We start from the raw sequence: 16045 nt of genomic DNA, 5'->3' as shown, positions 1-16045 counted from the left end.
TTTTTGCCCGTAAATTTCTTGTCCAGCAGCTGCGCCGTAACTTGACACCTTCCGAAACTGATATTAATGCTTGTGTAAGAATATGGATTGGATACGTGCATTGTTTTGGGTTATTACGGAAGCGAGTGTTGTTTGTTTTGGCTGTTTTGGAATGACAAATTGCTGGATTTCTGTTGGCTAGACTTGTGTGGCTTTTCTACGGGTACTTGGTTGTTTGTCCCTGTGATTGGCTGACGACCTATCCAGGACTGTGGCGACTGTTAGTTGGGATAGGCTCCGGCACCCTCCGCAACCCTTGTGAGCTGAAAATGAATGAATGCTGTGTTTATTGTATACATACTTAAATTTAAGCGTATATCTTCTTTTATATAGTATCATTTTGCCCCAAAAAATAATAACGCTGTAAAAAATGCACACATTCTGAACCAGAAAAAAATAAAATATTGAAAATTATTAAAATAATCTGAATTCAGAGCTTTTCCTTTAACAGCATTTCAACTTTATATATACTTGGAAATAAATTATATTCTGGATGACTGAATTTAATTGAAAACTTGATTTTTTTTTGGCTTTCTGTCAATGCCTAATTAATGATTAAAACATGTTTTACAGTATAGAAAAAGTCCATGGGAATGAGAGATAATAGTCTAGACAACCGATAATTCAATTGGCAAAAAAACCCTAACATTTGATGTGCCCCAAATAGATGGCGTCCCGGCTCGTCTCCCACATTGCCCGAAGGAAAAAGCGTCCCCGGCCGTTTAAAAAAAGCCGAGTGTCGTCTCGCTCGGTGACATTTGTCGGAGACGCGTCTGCGGCGGAATCAAAAGCGTCTCGGCCTGACGGGCGGCCGGGCGGCCGGCCCACGCCCGCGGGGTCCAGCCATCGTGTACCAAGGTTGCACTCGGGAGTATTTTTCACCCTCCCGCCCGCCGGCTAAAAATAACGTGACACTATTTAGGTATTTTGCCAGCCGCATTATTAGAACGCCCTTCCTCTGCCTACCGCGCCACCTTTTTAATATGGAAATGAAAGATTACCATCCTTTGACCTTGACATTTCATGCACCTTCACCGCAAAAATGAGACGTTTCCCGTGTGGAAAACCTTCATTAATGAATAAAAAAATGAATTTATTCTTCTATTTCTGATTGGAAAAAAAATCTGTCCAAGTACTTTCCTTATTAGTCATTGCAGGAAAATATTATTTACATTTTTTAAACTCTATTTACTATGTGAAAAAGCATGTAAACGATTCCTATATAAAGTAAATTCTTTCCAAAATAAATTAGGTTCAAAAACATGCAGGAAAAAGTAAAACAACATATTTAGCTCCGCCCCTTCACCCAATGGCTGGAAAAAGGAGAACCCGGAGAAAAGCCACGCATAAATTTATGTCCGATTTGTGCTAACCAATCATATTTATGGATGTAAAATGGAATAGAAAACATTAATAATTAAAGAGAAGCGACTATTCATTCATATTTTGAATTACTTGTCCTCACAAGGGTTGCAGGGGGTGCTGGAGTTGTAGGAACTATTCCCAAGTCTAACGGAAGTCGACATGAAGCTATAGTATAGTTTAATTCCATCAAAATGGTGGTGACCTTGCCTCTGACCTCAGAGTAAAAGCCTGTAATAGAATGGACGTAAGCTGTAAAAGGGAGCTCCTCAAAACACTACAATATTTTTTTCGAAATAGTACAGAGACTGTGTTTGCCCCTAACATGCTATTGTTTGTGCACATTGATGTATGGACACACTGACCACTCACCTCCCTGTTGCTCCATTTCAACACACACACACACGTAAAATACACACAGAAAAGCACACACACTCCCACACACATTCCGTCTCACACACACCTACAGTCTGCCCGCCAGGTCTCTGTTGCTAGGCGACAAGCAATGAGCGATGGACTGCTCTTATGAGAACCACGTTTGTCCGTCATCCACTCACCTCTGCATTTCTTACTTTGATTTTCAAGGACTGGTCGCAGAAAGATCCATTTGATGATGTAAAAGCCGTTTGGGTTTGTTTTTCATTTCTGAGAATCGAAAACTCATTCCTAAATAATCTCGTTCAAAACAGAAATAGGTGGAAATGCTTAATATTGATTTTTTTTCAGTTCGATTTGGGTCATGTTCAGAAATTATGACATTTTGGGGGTTTCGGATAATGACCAGTTGACCAGTTTGTGATTGGACGTCGATTGTTGACATTTAGCATGACTTCCTTGTCACTTGTAGATCACTTATTGTAAATTACCAATTGATTTTTGGGCAATTTCCAGGCTAGTTCTTGCTCATTGTTTGCTTTCTACTGTTTTTTAGGGGAATTCCCCAGTTATTTTTTGTTTGCTTTGTTATTATTTGAAGGTTTCTTAGTGAACTACTGTGTACTTCCTCTGTTGATCCGTCCCTCAGGCTCTGGCGTCTCTTATTTTGACAAATGAGCACCATGCTAAGCGCTAAGAAGCACTTAGTCCGCTATCGATCATCGGGGTGGCTATGGGCTACTACGTAGCAGACGGCGCTGGGAAACACTTGTTTCCGGGCAGCCAGCCGTTAAGTTGATGCGGGCGGGGATTAGCGTTGTGGATTTTCTGGCCATCGTTGCCGTTTGTTTCCGGCGACGGACGGAATGCGTCCAGATGAGTGGATTACTGATGCTAGGTCTTAGCAAGAAGCCAGAAGGTTGGCAGTCTTGGCTGTGGCGTGGCGTGTTTTCCCCCCAAACGCCCGATGTAGTGTCGATGTTGACTCACTGAGTTGATAGCCCGGATCTGTGTACGCATGGGAAGCCAGTCTGGGTCCGTCTCCCTTGTGGTCTTCCTCCACAAGGCAAATGAAGTCCCATTGCATGCAATTTTGGTCGTTGCGTCACCCTAGTTAACTTCATGTTGTTGTATTTGGTTGTGGGGCAGTTGCCCTTGAACCCTTTGGGGCTGAAGACTGTATTAAGACTTGGATTTTTTAGCATTTGCAAGTAAAATGGAGTTTGGGTTATTGCTCTGGGTCTTAGTTTTTGGGTGAATTGAAATGGCTAGCTTGACTCAGACTGGAAAGGCTGGTGGTGTGTACTATTTAAATGAATTAGCAATTTTTGATCAGGGGAAACTTGAACTTAGACATTTTGTTTTGCTATGGCAGGCTAGGATAGAAAGTTTGTTTGCACCAACCTTTGCTCTGTATTCATTTTGAGACGTGTCATGTACATTGTCTTGAAATTTTTGATGTTTTCCACCTCTCGTTGGAGGACCTGAATTCAATTCCCTCTTCTGCCAACTCACCAAGGCAGCCTAGCCACCGTGTAGTATCTCACAATTAAATGTAGCTTCAAGGTTTGGTGGATGTATCTGAGGGAGTGATGGAACTCCTGACAACCTCCCCAAAAAACTCTTGAAATCCCCCAATTTGCGTGAGTTATATGGCAGAAAATCTGCTAAATGTCAGTGACAAAGTAAAATATTGAACGTGGGGCTGGCAGTGTTAGTTTGAGCAATAACGCAGCAGGCCGTTGCTATCAAAGATGTTGTTGTGTTGTAGAACGCTGTCGTTGATCACCTCAAAGTTTGACGGCGCCGAGCAAATTAGCGCTGCAACCTTGACGGATTTCCTCTCCGCACAAAAGCACCTCCTGTCCAACGGTGACGCGTTTGATCTCCGTCGACTCGAGTGCGAGGAAAGCCGCGTTGGGGTGGGAAGCTCATTAGCTCGCTCGCTATCGGCTTGAAGACAACGGACGTTTTGAAGAAGCGCTTGGCTTGTTTTGGATCGAAAAGTGATGGCGGATGTTGCTTACTTGCAATAACTTGTTCTGCAGTTTGATTTTTATTATTTGGGTCCTGGAACAATACAGTAATCCCTCGATTATCGTGGTTCATGTAGACAATACATGGCCGCGATAAATGAAAAACTGCAAAGTTGGGTCTCCCCTATTTAAAATAAATAAATAGACAAATACTTCTAATGGAAATTGGAGGACAGGGGGAGTGGCTTCTACTTGCAAGTTTCAGCATGGATTTTCACATTTTTATGAACTTATAAAATATCTATACCCATAACCATACCCATATCCATACCCCTATCCATATATATTAAAAATATGTATTTATATATTTTTTTTTTCTTACTTCAGTGCTGAGTTTTAGTAGAAAGCAGAGTGCAGGGGGAGTGGCTTGTACTTGCGAGTTTCAGCTTTAGTTTTAGATTCTTTTTTTTTGTTTAATTCCCCGATGTAGTGAAACCGCCATATTTGAGGGATTACTATACTGCGACAATTTTGGGGAACATTTGTCACAGACTTGGCGAGCTTGAAGGACAACATGATTGATGGAATGGTGTTCTCTACTCAGCCGTCCCACTTTTTTGGGTCTTTTGAGACCCACCGTTACAACCCCGATTCATAGTTTGACTCAGCCATGTTGACATTGACGCAATAGAAATCAATCATAAGTAGTGCGTATACGCACACATACTGTACTTTTCCACCCACCTAAACTAAAATGTTGCACGACCTTGATGCAAATGAAAGCGCTGTTGTGTTCAAGCAATCATGCAAAACCGTCAAGCCTGGAGGCGTTAAACGTATTTGCCAGCGCCGTCACTTTAAAACTAGCACATAAGCATCCAAATATGACAGATGATGATCCAACCCTGGCATGTTCAAATTACCCTCATTTTTGTTTGCAAATCAACAACGTATTATTAAATACGGCCCACATAACAAGCTTAAATTATATATTGCACTTGTTTGCTTTAGCAATAGATGGCGCTAGTCACTTAAACAGTACTTGGCTAATTTTTAGGTCCATTTTGGATCATTTTTTGATTGTTTTGAAGGAATTTACGGGCTGATAACTGTTCATTTGGCGTTTTTATTTTCTTGATGTTTTGGCATTTCTGGGTTACTTCTTATGAAGGATTCTTGTTCACTGATTGGCTGAGGCGTTTGACTGCAAGGCGTGAACGAATCAATGCGACTGCGGATCACACCAGTCAAAAAAATAATAAAATAAAAGCATTTGATTCCGTATGAATCATTTTTTTTTGTCTGTTTTAATGCATAAGCCCCATCTTGAGCTTTTCCAGCATTTAAGCTACTCCCGGGCTATTTTCTGCTGACATTAAAATGATCAAATTCAAAGATGTTAAGGATGATGAGCGCTGACCTTTTTAATCCCCCACAATTCACAGCGGTGTCTATTTTTAGCTCACAACCACCGGCGCTTTAAAGATTGTATCAATGGGAGAGGGAGGATTGCTCCGTCCGTCTTCTAATTCAACCCCTCATGCTACATTCAACATTTCCACCCTCTCTTATCTTCAGGCGTGCTAAAGTGTCTTCCGTCAAAGCCAAAGAGTCATAAAGGAAGGCGCCTTTTAAACATTCCACGCCGCCGGCTCGAATTTACGACACGCCGCGATTGTTCGGGTCCATCGGCAGAAGAAAATTCAAAGTGTACTTTGACCATTGTCAACATTGCCTTCAACATCTTCTGCTGCATCGGTAGACTAAAAATGTCCAATTTCGCTTTGGCCCGGAGGACGGAAAATAGCTTTTAACGCGGGACTGATGTCATTGAGGAGATGTATTGCGTCTCGGGGCGTATTGGCGCCGAGAAAGTTCACGTTTGCTATGGTTGGGTTGCTTTTCACTTAAGGGATTGGACGAGAAACCTATTCGGGGTCTAAACATGGTTTCGTCTGAATGGAAGTAGAAAATTTGCGGTATCGTGGAATATTGTCGCAGATGGGATAATATGTTTATATGAGTAGGGGTCAGAGTGACCTATCATATGTTTTTTGGCCAAAATGATGACGCAAGAGAGCAGATGTTCTTCATGTTGTTACCTTACTGTGAAAGATGGCCGTTTTTGCAAAAAAGTGGGTCTTGCCTCTAGTCTGGAACCAGAACCGATTTGTGCATTTTGTTGAGATTGAAATAGTGGCAGCCATGTTTGCATTGAAGTGGTAGTTTGTCCATCTTTTAGGGTTTTTCTTGACGGCTTTTTGGCGAACCAGAGGGTCTTGATGAACGTCAATTTTATGTATAAATATCTTGAAATTAGTCTATTTTTTCCAAAATAGACAGGGCGCCTTATAATCCAGTGTACTTTATATATGGATGAAACATGTGTCTTTCATTGAGGGGTGCGCCTTATAATGCGGTGCGCCTTATATATGAAAAAATATGCTATTTTCTTTCCAAGTATGACATTACTGGCGCTCACTCGTGCGTTAGCATCAGTGACCGTTGCTACGATACTACCCTGACCAAAATGGAAGTGCTTTTTACCAGATTGTAGTACTCCTGAAAGAGGACCGTACTATTATTAAACCGACTCGCCGAGGCATTAGACGTGTTTACCGTCTCGCGGTCAAATTGCGGCCGCCATGGCAACGTCCGGGCTAATCTCCTCCAGACGGATCTTCTCGCTTTTGCCCCTATTCTTCGCTCTGTGAGTTTTTTTCTTTTTTAAGGGTTAGCCGCCACAGGCAGGGAAGGCTAAGTCAGTTTCCACCTGATCGAGCGCGGCGGCGGCGGCGCAGGACTTCCCGTTCCCGCATCCCTTTGCGGCGTGACCCAGTGTCGGGCCTTAACCCGGGGACACTGGGTAACTGTACCGCTATTAAAATAGCAAAGAGGGCGAAGGAAGAGAGCGTGTTATGAGATTGGCTCCTTTCCCCGCCCGTCCGTCCGTCCTTCCGTCCGTCCGTCTCCCCGGGCCGCCCTAAAAATAGCCGCCCACGCCGGAATAGACTTTTCCTCAGCCATGCGGAGCAAAGCCCGCCGAACAGCTGCGCTAAAGCCAAGTCCCGTCACATGGGCGGCCGTCCGTCCCTCAACGGCTAAATTTACCTATCCAGCCCCACCGGCCGGGTTCTTTCTCCGAACGGCTTTGACGTTTTTCTCCCCCCACCCCCTCGCCACGACGGCTTTTTTCCCCTCGGGGTCGTCGTCTGGGCCGCTGTCGAGTCCGTTCCGTCGGGACGGCGTGACCCCCGTCCTTGTCGGCGCGACCCCATCTCGTAGATTTCCTGCTGTCGCTTCCGATTTGCTCTGCCGAGCGTGGTAGTGGTGGTGGTGTTTTTTTGCGCGCTGTCTCTTTTCTTTCTCGCCGTGATTGCTTGTGGTCCCCCGTGTACGCTGCTAATTGGCCCAATCCTAATATTAACTGTTATGGGGACGCCTCTCCAGGCGGGGAAGAAGAATGACTCCACTTTTTTTTTTAAATTGGAAGTCTAAAAGGAGACTGGAGTCTCATGACGGATGAAGGGCATCGAGTTGGGGTTATTGGAAAGTACTAACTCCCTCCTTCTGCAATACTTCACAACTATTGACTATTTTTACGACTAAGTAATACAGTCATACCTCTACTTACAATTTTTGTACATGCAAATGAGTGACTCAAGTTACAAAAAAGATCCAAGTTAGGTAGAGGAAATTATTTCAGGGTACATTTTCATATGCTTTATTAATTTTATGACATTAATAAATCATTTCCTTAAAATTTTCTCTCAAATGTTGTGTTTCCTGACATCTTTCATGCAAAATTAGGACATCTTGACCCATTTTAAAGGGTTTAGTGAAGACCATGGAACAAATTACAGGATTTTACATACACAGTACACTTCTACTTACTAAATTTTCAAGTTACGAAAAAGGGTATGGAACCAAATAGTTCCATAAGTAGAGGTACAACTGTATACATTCTATTTCATCCCCCACCCCCTTTTAAAAGTTTGCAATCCATAAACCCCCAGCACGCTGTCTGATGACATCACAGATGTGTGTATATATAGCCAACAGATGGATTCTCCCATGACGGGAAGCTTGTTCTTTGCAGCCGCTCAAACCAACTCCGAACCATTTGGTCTTCTCTCTGGCGTGTTTATTCGTGACTTGTTGATCAAATGCATGATTCATGTTCCCCTCGACACCCTGGCGGCTTTTTGTTCAGGTGTACCCCAAAAAAACCTATCTTGCATATATCATTATTAGCAATAATCGAGGGATTACTGGAGTACTGCCCATAGCTGGCTGGGATAGGCTCCGGCACCCCCATTATCATTGTGAGCAGTTGGGAAAATGAGTTTCCGAATGGAGGCTAGTGGGAGATGAAAGAGTGTGCCGAGTGCAGGCGTCCAAAATCCTTTGTAGCAGGCTAGTGGCCAAGTGGAGTGAAACCTTACACTCATTTCCAGGCACACGCAGACTTTGGGAGTCTTCCACCATGTGACCGCTGACACCAATGTCGCGGAATGTAAAAACGACAGATAAGTGGCTTTAATGCTCATTGGTGACCCGCCAATACTCCTTTAATTGGTCTATGTGGAATTGCTATTGCCGCTTAGAAAATGGATGTACATTTGTTGTGCCGGGTTTAAGAAATACACGGTAAAAATGTCATTTTTGTGTACGGTCGAGAATATTTAGACTTTGAAGGTCTGATAAGTGCGGCTCGCGAGCCTTATGTGGCTCTTTTGAATAGTGCGTCGGGGTCTGGGTTGACATTAATTCGTTACTCAAGTGTCCCATTGTTGTTCTTTTTATTTATGGTCAAGGCACATTTTGATGAATATTTATTACTATATACGAAAAGTTTTGGGCTTAAAATGTGCATGTTTTTTTTAAGCTTTTGCATTTTAAATGTGTTATATGAGGAACTTAGTTTTTGATGTTTAAATAAGTGTAAGAAAAGTCTTTAAAAAATCATGCTAAGATTGTGACGAGATTTATTTGTCATATCGCTAAATATCTTGTAGCAAATGCACTTTTAAGATGGTTCTAATGCAAAATAAGGTTTATCATTGTTGTATTTATTTGTATTTTGAGTCAAAGATACTGGAATTGGACTCATTTGTGTTCTCAAATCGTGGCTCCGTGGGTTGTTGTTCTTTTTAGTGTAATGGTCGTCTTTGATTGGCCTTCCGCGTGACACTTGACGGCTGGGATTCCTCCCCGCGACACCGATAACTAAATAAAAGATAAATAAGCAAATTATCTGGTGTGGTTTTAAAGAGCGAGGCCCCACGGTGAGAGCGGATAATCATCTAATGACTAAGTCTGCCTGTTTTAGGCCTCCTTTACGGGCATTGTTGGCCGCCTCCCAATCAAATTAGGAAAATGGCAGCTGCGGCCGTGCCTTATCATTAAGAAATGTAATCCAATTTGATGAGACAATTCTCTCCGAATGGACGGACGGCGGGGGGGCCACCTCAAGGGCTCGTCTGTAGTAGTAGTCGTCGTGCTCGCTCGGGTCTTTGTGGTCAAAGAGATCCAACACCAAGATCCAAAACCTTTGTTTTGGTAAAAAAATACCTTTAAAAAATGGATTAAAACAGTCCCAATGCGAAATTTCATTGGTTGAAGTAGCAGGCACAGACACAGAAGACATTGTAGAGCTAGTTAAAAAAAATGGAGCCACACCACAGAAAGTCCATCAAGTGTAGAACTTTCTCTTGATTTTGGTCAGCCTGTCCTGTCTTGCATCATTGGTAACGGTTTTCCATTTTGTGTGTGTGTGTATTTTACAGGAAGCTCAAAAAGTGAACAACCCTGCCATCAATCAGGCATCAGACAAGGCACTAAAGAATCCCGATGAGAAGACCGAGGAGGTCCCGGCCAGCGAAGTGGGATGGATGACTTCGGTCAAAGACTGGGCCGGCGTCATGATCTCGGCACAGACCCTGACTGGCAGAGTTCTGGTAAGTCGCTTTCTATTATTGAATTTACGTAAATAACAATACTAGAGATGTCGAGATAACATTTGCCGGTCTACTAGATGTGAAATTGTAGAGATCAGGGATCATTTTCTTTTACCAAAGTTCTTGGGACTATTAAAAAGAGAGCATTATTGCGACCAAACCACTTTATTTCAATTAGTTTCAGACTAGGCTGAGAAATAATGCCAAAAAAAAACCCCTCAAAATGCGACTTTAGGGGTTTCCAATTATTTGAGATTTGGGAACAGTTTGGCGTCTTGCGTTTTAAACGCCATAAAGTTATCCTAAAAAGTGTTCATGTTACATTAACAGGTCCCTATTTTCCGTTTTTCCTTGTTTTATTATTAATTCAACGTATTTATCTCAGGAGCAATTTACAGTCCAAAAAATAGTACGAAATTAAAACCTAAAGTGCTTTCCCGAGAAAGAAATTATGGTTGAAATTATGGTGTATTTTGCTATCTGAACTGCTGCTTTTTATTGGCCATACAATGGAAATTGACTATTGTTGTTGTTGCTGTTGTTGTTGTTGTTGTTGTAATTTTCGATATTAGTGGTTTCTCATTAAAAGACTGTCATAGATGGAAGAGTTTATGCAAAAATCCAATTTTGGCCAAGCCATTTTTGTCCACTGTCTTCATTTTCAAGTGCTTCATTAACGCAATTTTGTCGGTGTCAATCAAATGGCGGCATCATCATATCTGGCTGTAATTAGAGTGCTCTCACACCTATGAACTATCAAGTATGCGAGATCCCCTTTGTGAGAGAAGACTTATTCCGTAATAATGTCCTCCCTATGATCTCCCGTTCTTTGAGAAGAGGATTTAATCCAAATGATAGCCTGACCCCGACTATACTACACTTTTTTCTGGAGGCTTTGTTTCATTAATGTAAAAATCCAAATAGTCTATTAAAAGTACGGTCCATTTACGTTTTTCTTAAAGCCCTGGCATACTTTTTTGTAGAAAAACCTTGCTTTACATTTGACTTTCATTTTAGCTCCAGGTATCGTCATTTAAAGCCTGCTCTAAATCGGGTTGCGTTAGCCAATGGGGGAAGCCGAAATAATAGGAATGATGAAGTTTTCCGTGATGTGACAGTTGTCGAGGCGGCGGCAGTGGCAGAAACGGAAGAATCCTTTGGGGAACTGTCAATTTCCAAAATGACTCTTTCTTTCTTTCTTTCTTTCTTTCATCCACTGCCATGCTTTCCCACTTTCATCTGCTACTCTGCCTTGGAGCTTCAGTTCCAGCTCCATCTCCAACTCTAGCTCGCCACTAATATACATAAAACTGCAGTTCCCTTACCTATTCTACTCCCTTTTCCATCCTACACTGATTCAACTTTGTCCTTTCCATCATCCACCGTCCAATCTCGTGTCCTCCCTCCCTTCCTTCATCCATGTATCTTCTCCTGGCTCAACATCTTCAGCCATCTTCCTTCTACTCTCAACATCCTTCTCTCCGCCGACAAAATGAGTCGTTTCCTATGCGGCGGCGAAAGTCAGATCGTAACGGCGTTGGATGCTATTTAATTCTGCGCTCGTCGGAGTGAAGCAGGTTGGACAAAGTCAAGTCACGTGCTGGACAGATAGAGCTTCTAACGACCACTCTATCACCGCAACATGGCGGATTAAAATGGAGGCCGGGGTGGCGAAACGTCTGGATTTGGCGCTGTGGCTTATTCAGACGGCGTGTTTGATCTTTTCAAACTCATCCAGGCAAATGAACAGACTAAATAAACCTGTCAGGTTTTTTTTTTCTAATGAGAGTCTGCTCTGGAGTTGAATTCCATTTATTCTCACTCGGATTTAAGAAGAGATTAATTGACATTAGAGATTCATTTGGACATGGTTCGTTTAATGTTGATTCTATCTAGTTGTGTATTTTCTGTATTCTTTCGAAGTAACCATAATACCACAACACATATATACCATAGAAACATTTTAAATAGTTTGTCCTTAACATTTGTATTTTGTCAGTTGTCTCCAAAACAAACCGTTTCACCCAAAAAACATGCAAATCTAAATGAACTGTCATTAAAAATTCCCAATTTGCCGACTTCAGAACCACTTTTAACGCCCAGGGCTCAAATTTAGCCGGGTGGTCTGGTGACCTTAATGTCCGATGACCGAGCCCCTTTCTGCAGGGGTTGCTATGGTAACAAGGCAGGTTCTGTACGATAGCCAGATTCTTGACGTTGACTTGATCTGCAGTAAAGCGCTAATGGAAGTGTACCAACATCACCAACCACCTACACACACAAAGTACACACTAAATACACACAAAGTACACACTACCGCGCAGGTATTGCGTAGTACCCCAACGATTCCCAGTATACACAAATGTACATTTTCTACCCACGCCAGGGAGAGATACTCATTCACCTACCTACACAGAGTATATTCACCAATACTCCGTTTGAGCACAAAAATGCTCTTTGCAGTAAATCGTTACAAATGACAGAATCAATCTTCGCGTATTCTTCGATGCTGGGGTGTGTAGACTTGTTTCTCCGAAAAATCGATTCCAGAGAAATTAAAGGAAGCGAAAGCCAACTTAAAACCTAAAATCTTGGAAAGGATTTACAGTAATCCCTTGAATATTGCGGTTAATGTAGACCAGACATGGTCGCGATAATTAAAATAAATCGCAAAGTAAGTTCACCTCTATAATAACTATTATTTTTGCTAGATTGCATCTGTTTGAGTTTTAGCATGGATTCTCAAATTTTTATGTACTTAAAGACATTTAAAAATAATTAATTAATAGCGTAAAAAAATGACGTAGTGAATTTGCGATAAGTAATTGAGGAATGAGTGTAATCATGTCAAAAATGATTTTTCAAAACATTTTCTCATTGGTTCGCATTAAAAATCCAATCAGTGTGGATCTCTCACTTTAAATTTAAAATTGATCGCCTTCCTAGTTATCGTAATTAAAGAATTTAGTATCATTTTTATTCTAGTAGTAGATTTGATGTCTGTGGAAGTTAATTTAATGTCTGTTTAAACTAGGCTCCGCCTTCCGACTTGTAGTTAAATGGGGAAAAGTAACAAAAACAAACCCATGCTAACATTAGCTTTTTTGAACAGCTGTCTTTGTTTTATATCCCATCATCCCTTTTGGAATAAAAGACATCCAATATTTAACAGCATCTTTAACGGAGCTTTTAGCCGGCTCAGATTCGGGAATCATAAAAGTAATCGTACGTGACCCGCACAATCGTGAATTTAGCGCCCAAGCCGAAAGCCCGTTAGCGTAGCTGAAAGGCACGGCACCCCCGCACGCCCCATGGCGCTTTGCCGATAGACCTCATTAGGCACCCAAGGGCAAGTCGTCCCGGGAAACGTCCCGTCGGACGGCCGCAAATACTTTTGGGGGGCGCTCTGGGCTAATTCGTTGCGGCCATAATACCTTGCGGATGATGTATGTAATCTCATAACATCGGAAAATGTGAAATAAAACGGGATTACAAGGTCCCAAAGTAGATATTGGCCTCCTATTTCCCTGCGCGGTGGATTTTCACGGCGTGGTGGTTTTCCCCAAATAGGTCATCTTTCTTAATGGGATCTTGGGCGGCAACCGGGGACCATCTGCTCCAAAAGCCTCCGGTCATCCCTCTACCGTCCCTCTGCCGTCTCTCTGCCGAAAAGCCTCCCGTCAACCCAAACATTGCCTATTCGTCTTCCTTTTCTCATTATGTCAACCAGAGAGCGCCTCACCCTCTCATTTGCCACGTGCCTGCGTTTTTGTTCGTGTGAGTCAACTCGGGTTTTTCGTCTCAGCTTCTATCTGATGAATTTGTTTCCTTCATTTTATACTGTTGATTTTATTTTTTGGTGTATCTAGTACAGTAATCCCTCGAATATCGTGGCTTCACTACGTACGTAGTGGATTTATTTTCTGGGGAAAATTTGTAATTTTAATTTTTTTTTTTAGTTCATAAAAATAAAAGATAATAAAGAACTATGTTTTTATTTTTTGTATCGTTTTTTGTGAACTGCAATTTGCAGTTTTTTGTTTATCACGCCCATGTCTGGTCTACACTAACTTCGATAATTGAGGGATTACTGTATACGACATACAATGATTAAAAACAGTCAGACCAGTTGTTTGTTTCATTTAAAAACTGTAAAATTAGCACTGAAACATTAGCCATTTTAACCCAGTTTAAATTTTGGTAACGTTTTTGGAACATTTGCATAAAATAGGAAAACATTTACTTTAATTATCAAGTAAGAAATATAGGCTGTATTCAAATGACAGTGGTTTAAAACGTGTTAAGCCAATTGGACATTTATTGTTAATTTTGTGTCACTTTCTCGTCATTTTATGGTACTTGCAAGTCACATAAAAATGTAATTATGTTTTGGCGGAACTTGCTGGCTTTCATTGTTGGCTTTCTGTCCATTTCTGGGCATTGTCAGGTGACTTCATGCTGTTTTTAGCTTCTTTTCTATTTCCCAGTCAACCCTTTAGCTGCCAAAACACCCAACCTTGAAAATTGAGCAAGGTCACCAAATCTCAAATCCATGGCGCCCATGTCGAAAAAAAATGAAAGCTTTTGATTCAATCCTAATAGAAACCGCCAACCAACCCGAGTCTGACACCCTCGGCATAAAATATCCCATCATTTTCCCGCATATCTGTCCGTGTTAAAGATGGGGATGGGAGGAGAGGCCCGATTGTTTGCACGGCGTGTGTTTAAGTGTGTTTATCCTGGCTGATGATGATGATGATGCCTTCCTGTGGAGTGTGTGGAAGTCATTTATTGCTGTCAGCCAACTCCTCGCCGTGGCTACAGCTGTCAAAACAGCCTCGTTGGACTCCTGCGTCGTGACAAGGCTTTCTTCATCCCTACGCATGAGCATCACTGGCGGCCTCCGTCGCCCCTCGCCGCCCGCTTTTTTTGCATATACGTATATTAACCCGCCCCAAAAATACAGGCTTTTGCTTGACTGGCTAAAAGGAAGCCTCGTTTGAATTCGTGAGGAAGTCGCAAGAAAGAAACACGCAAAGAGTTGGAGAAAAAAAAAGGGACTTTTTAATGACCTTTTTTTTAGAAGACTTGTAAGACTTGGTGGTTCTGGGTTCGATCCCGAAAGTTGGCGATACTGAAAAAGTGTTGTTTTGTCTGCGATTGCATTGTTGTCCCCGGCAACCACTTAGCTAATTGTGACTTAGACTGTAAGTATGTGTGCTAATTGCTATTGAGTTCCAGTTATGAAAATGCTTTGGCTAATTTAGCATCCTTTCTGAAGGGAACTACACAGTCACCTCTAGAGCCAGCCAAAGTTGATGTATTGCATTTTTTGGTACAAAATCGTGCAATGGGGGGGAGGAGCTTTATGTTGAAAGATTTTTTTAAACTATCCAAATATTGAACAGTATTGTTCCAGTGTCTTTTAATTTTTATTTTCTGACATTGGTGGTGCGTTTTTTTGTCCAATATTTTCATAGACATGGTTTCAATTGGTTTTAGTGTTGTTTTGCAGGCTTGTTAGCCAGTAAGTCATGTGTAAGATGATCATTGTGTCATGTAGAAAATGCTAACCGATGTCTGCTAATCGTAGCTTGAGTCCCAATTTGCATGTGAAAGGATTTCCAACGGCGTTGATTTTTTTTTTTTGCGTTGACGTCACTTGGTGATGTGAAGTCAGCAGAATTGGCGGCACCATCTGCTTGGGCACATTTCACATCCGTTTACTCCCGATGGGACGCTGTTCCTCGGGATGGGATAGCCTTACAAAAATCATCACCTTTGCCACCTGCCCCTCTGCTCATACTTTCCGTCGGATGGTTGGCAAGGCCGCCGATACGTTACTTCTACGTAATGGACTCGGTAATGGATCCATTTATAAGTCCGTCAAGTATTGGGTGAACCAGGCGACGAACGATGTCAGCTCCAAAAATCTATTTTTAAATGCAAATTGGATTGTGATGGAATTACTTTTTAGCATTAGCATGGACTTTGCTACTCTAGATCTGTCTTTGTTTTGAACAAATGGTTTTAGTACTTTGGAAAAGAATCATGAGTTTCTGTTTTAGGGTTAAATTAAAATAGAGTATAGATGTTTATTAAATGTCCCGATTTTCCCCTTTTAAGTCAGTCATTTTTAATCCATTTTTTCTGTGTTTTTAGTTCAAAAGTCATTTTATAAAATCTAAAAATATATATAAAAATAGCTAAAATAAACATTGTTTTAGATCTATAAAAAACGGAACATTCAGGGCTTTTAATCCATTCATGAAAAAAAAAATCTAAATATTATATCTAAAATGGCCCGCAAACCAACCCGAGTCTGACACCCTT

General features: G+C 41.7%; 1 protein-coding gene across 21 annotated transcripts in view; it reads left to right on the top strand.

Moving 5' to 3' along the window:
* Positions 1 to 16045, top strand: part of LOC144204938 (calcium-activated potassium channel subunit alpha-1a) — a 96316-nt gene that overhangs the window by 11855 nt on the left and 68416 nt on the right. For all 21 annotated transcript variants that reach the window (XM_077728898.1, XM_077728904.1, XM_077728915.1 and 18 more), the window contains exon 2: positions 9542 to 9712. In XM_077728898.1, coding sequence (XP_077585024.1) covers positions 9542 to 9712 — 171 coding nt within the window. The remainder of the gene's footprint in view (positions 1 to 9541; positions 9713 to 16045) is intronic.

This window comes from Stigmatopora nigra, chromosome 12 (genome assembly GCF_051989575.1).
Source record: "Stigmatopora nigra isolate UIUO_SnigA chromosome 12, RoL_Snig_1.1, whole genome shotgun sequence".
Lineage (NCBI taxonomy): Eukaryota > Metazoa > Chordata > Actinopteri > Syngnathiformes > Syngnathidae > Stigmatopora > Stigmatopora nigra.
Note: the sequence above shows the minus strand (reverse complement) of the source record. Positions and strands in the feature narration are given on the sequence as shown.